Source organism: Mastigoproctus giganteus, chromosome 10, assembly GCF_048544385.1.
Source record: "Mastigoproctus giganteus isolate SK-2022 chromosome 10, ASM4854438v1, whole genome shotgun sequence".
Lineage (NCBI taxonomy): Eukaryota > Metazoa > Arthropoda > Arachnida > Uropygi > Thelyphonidae > Mastigoproctus > Mastigoproctus giganteus.
In genome coordinates this window covers 148,718,076-148,720,241 of record NC_143584.1, presented here as the reverse complement: position 1 = coordinate 148,720,241, position 2,166 = coordinate 148,718,076, and the positions used below count along the sequence as shown (strand labels likewise).

Genomic DNA, 2,166 nt, shown 5'->3' with positions numbered 1-2,166 from the left:
TTGACATCTCAAAGGCTTTCAATCGTGTTTGGCATAATAGTCTTCTAAACAAGCTTCCATCTTATGGTTTTCCAACTGTTTTTAGTAATTGGTTATCCAGTTTTCTCTCTGATCGCTCACTGAAGGTGATGGTAGATGGCTCTCTGTCTTCTAACTTCTCCACTAATGCCAGTGTCCCCCAAGGTTCAGTTCTTTCCCCCACTCTTTTCCTCTTGTATATTAATGACCTTGTAAGATATAAGATCTTACAAGTTAATTTAAATGACGATAGCTGGGTTGTCTTTCGCAAACTAAGAGATTAATTAGAAAAAAACGTTAGATATAGTGATATTAAAAGATGAAAAAAATGTTACAAATTTAATAAAATAAAGATAGTGGGTTTTTCGCAAGGTGAGATTAAATCAGGAGAAAATTTAATGAAGGGATGGAGTAAGCGTGACAATAACTAGTAGCAGACGGATAAACTTTCAGCTCCCCATATACAAGAATACAAACAAGGACGGCAGGAATAGGTAGCGGGGTTTATTTGTGAATAGGCGGGAAAAGGGTTGCTCAGGAGCAAACAATAGGACGGGAGACCTGATTAGTCGAAGCATTTCCTTTGATCGGTGACACCGTCAGACCAAAACAGAAAGTAGGTGCACTTCAAATGTTCGGTTTCAAATTAAGACTGGCGTCTGACTGTCTGTGATGGGAAGTTTCTGATGCTTTAGAAGGCAAGTTGCGAAATGGAAATGAGTGTTTGTGGCGATGGCCGGTCGACATCAACGGGGCATACTGCCTGGAAAGAAAATAAAGATATTCAAAAAGGAGGTTGTATCACATGCTAAAGGGACATTCCATTTAAGTTTCCATATAGACTTGCCATTCCCTAGACCTCAGTCTATCCATGGCTAAATCCTAATGGTTACTCATTTCTCGCGTTGTTTTAAAACTCCAATTATATAATATTAAATTAATTTAACTCAACACAAAATAACCAACTCAACTTAATAAACGGCCACTTAGCCTACTCTGAGAAAATTCCAGTTTTAATTTTCATTTACTGAACTTAATCAAAGGAGTTCCCATCCCTTCCACGTGGAGGCTGGACTCCACTATCTAGCTGCAAACTCCATCTTCTTTTAAAGACACTATTGACAAATTCATTAAAGTACACAAAGAACCTTCGTTCTGCAAACAAGATCCAAATATTATCTCTATTAAGGGAATAACCCATAGACCTTTCTAATTTTGATTTTATATCTACATAATTTGGGCAGTCAAACATGACATGTTCAGAAGACTCAAGGGACCCACATTCACAAAAGCCATTATCTCTTAACCCCAACTGGTGTAATCTCATTGCCAATCCATGTCCAGTTATTAAAAAACCGGCATGTATACTAAATTGTAACCATACCTTCTTTTTAGTATTAACTATATTAACTTTAGGTATAAAACCATAAGTCTGTCTACCTTTTTCACACGCATCCCAATCCATTTGCCATCTCAAATATATCTCTTCAACTATCCGTCTTTTTTCATTTTTCAAATCACCATAACTATACACTCTTCCTTCCTCAGGACATGAAGTTATTCCCAATATAGTTCTTCTTTCATTTTTCTTGGTATAATATAACAATCCGTACAATAGTACAATATAATGGATCGGCATCCTTCCAGATAACACCTGCAAGGCTTCTGAGGACACTGTTCTACATACTCTAGTAATGCCTAATAAGGCAAAGCGTTGTGATTGGATTAATTTCTTTTGTATAACAGCATTTGAAATTCTATGGACCCAAGCTCCCGAGGCATAAGTGACTATGGGTGTATATATAGGCATTCATATAATAAATTCAGGGCACGTCCCTTTATACCCCAGTCTACCCTTATAATCCTACGGAGCTTGGCATATAGTTTTTTAATTTTATCTTTAATATAATTAACATGCTCAGTAAAAAACAATTTTTGCTGTAATTTAATGCCTAAATACATTGTAGCCGTAACATGGCGAACAGCAGACCCCAAAAGCCTCACAGTGGGGGCTCGATTCATGCTCAATTTTCCCTTGAGTAACATCTGAACTGTCTTTTCTCTTGAAATCTCCAATTTATATTTGGCTGTCCAGTTTTCTAATTCTTGCAGAGCTAATTCTGCATTTCTCTCTATAACTGTGCCAGG

At 37.0% G+C, this 2,166-nt stretch overlaps 1 protein-coding gene across 1 annotated transcript; it reads right to left on the bottom strand.

Moving 5' to 3' along the window:
- Window positions 1-1,051: 1,051 nt before the first annotated feature.
- LOC150079355 (uncharacterized) lies at window positions 1,052-1,657 on the bottom strand. Its single transcript, XM_090383038.1, has one exon. The coding sequence runs from the start codon at window positions 1,655-1,657 to the stop codon at window positions 1,052-1,054; it is 606 nt and encodes a 201-aa protein (XP_090239164.1).
- Window positions 1,658-2,166: the final 509 nt, after the last annotated feature.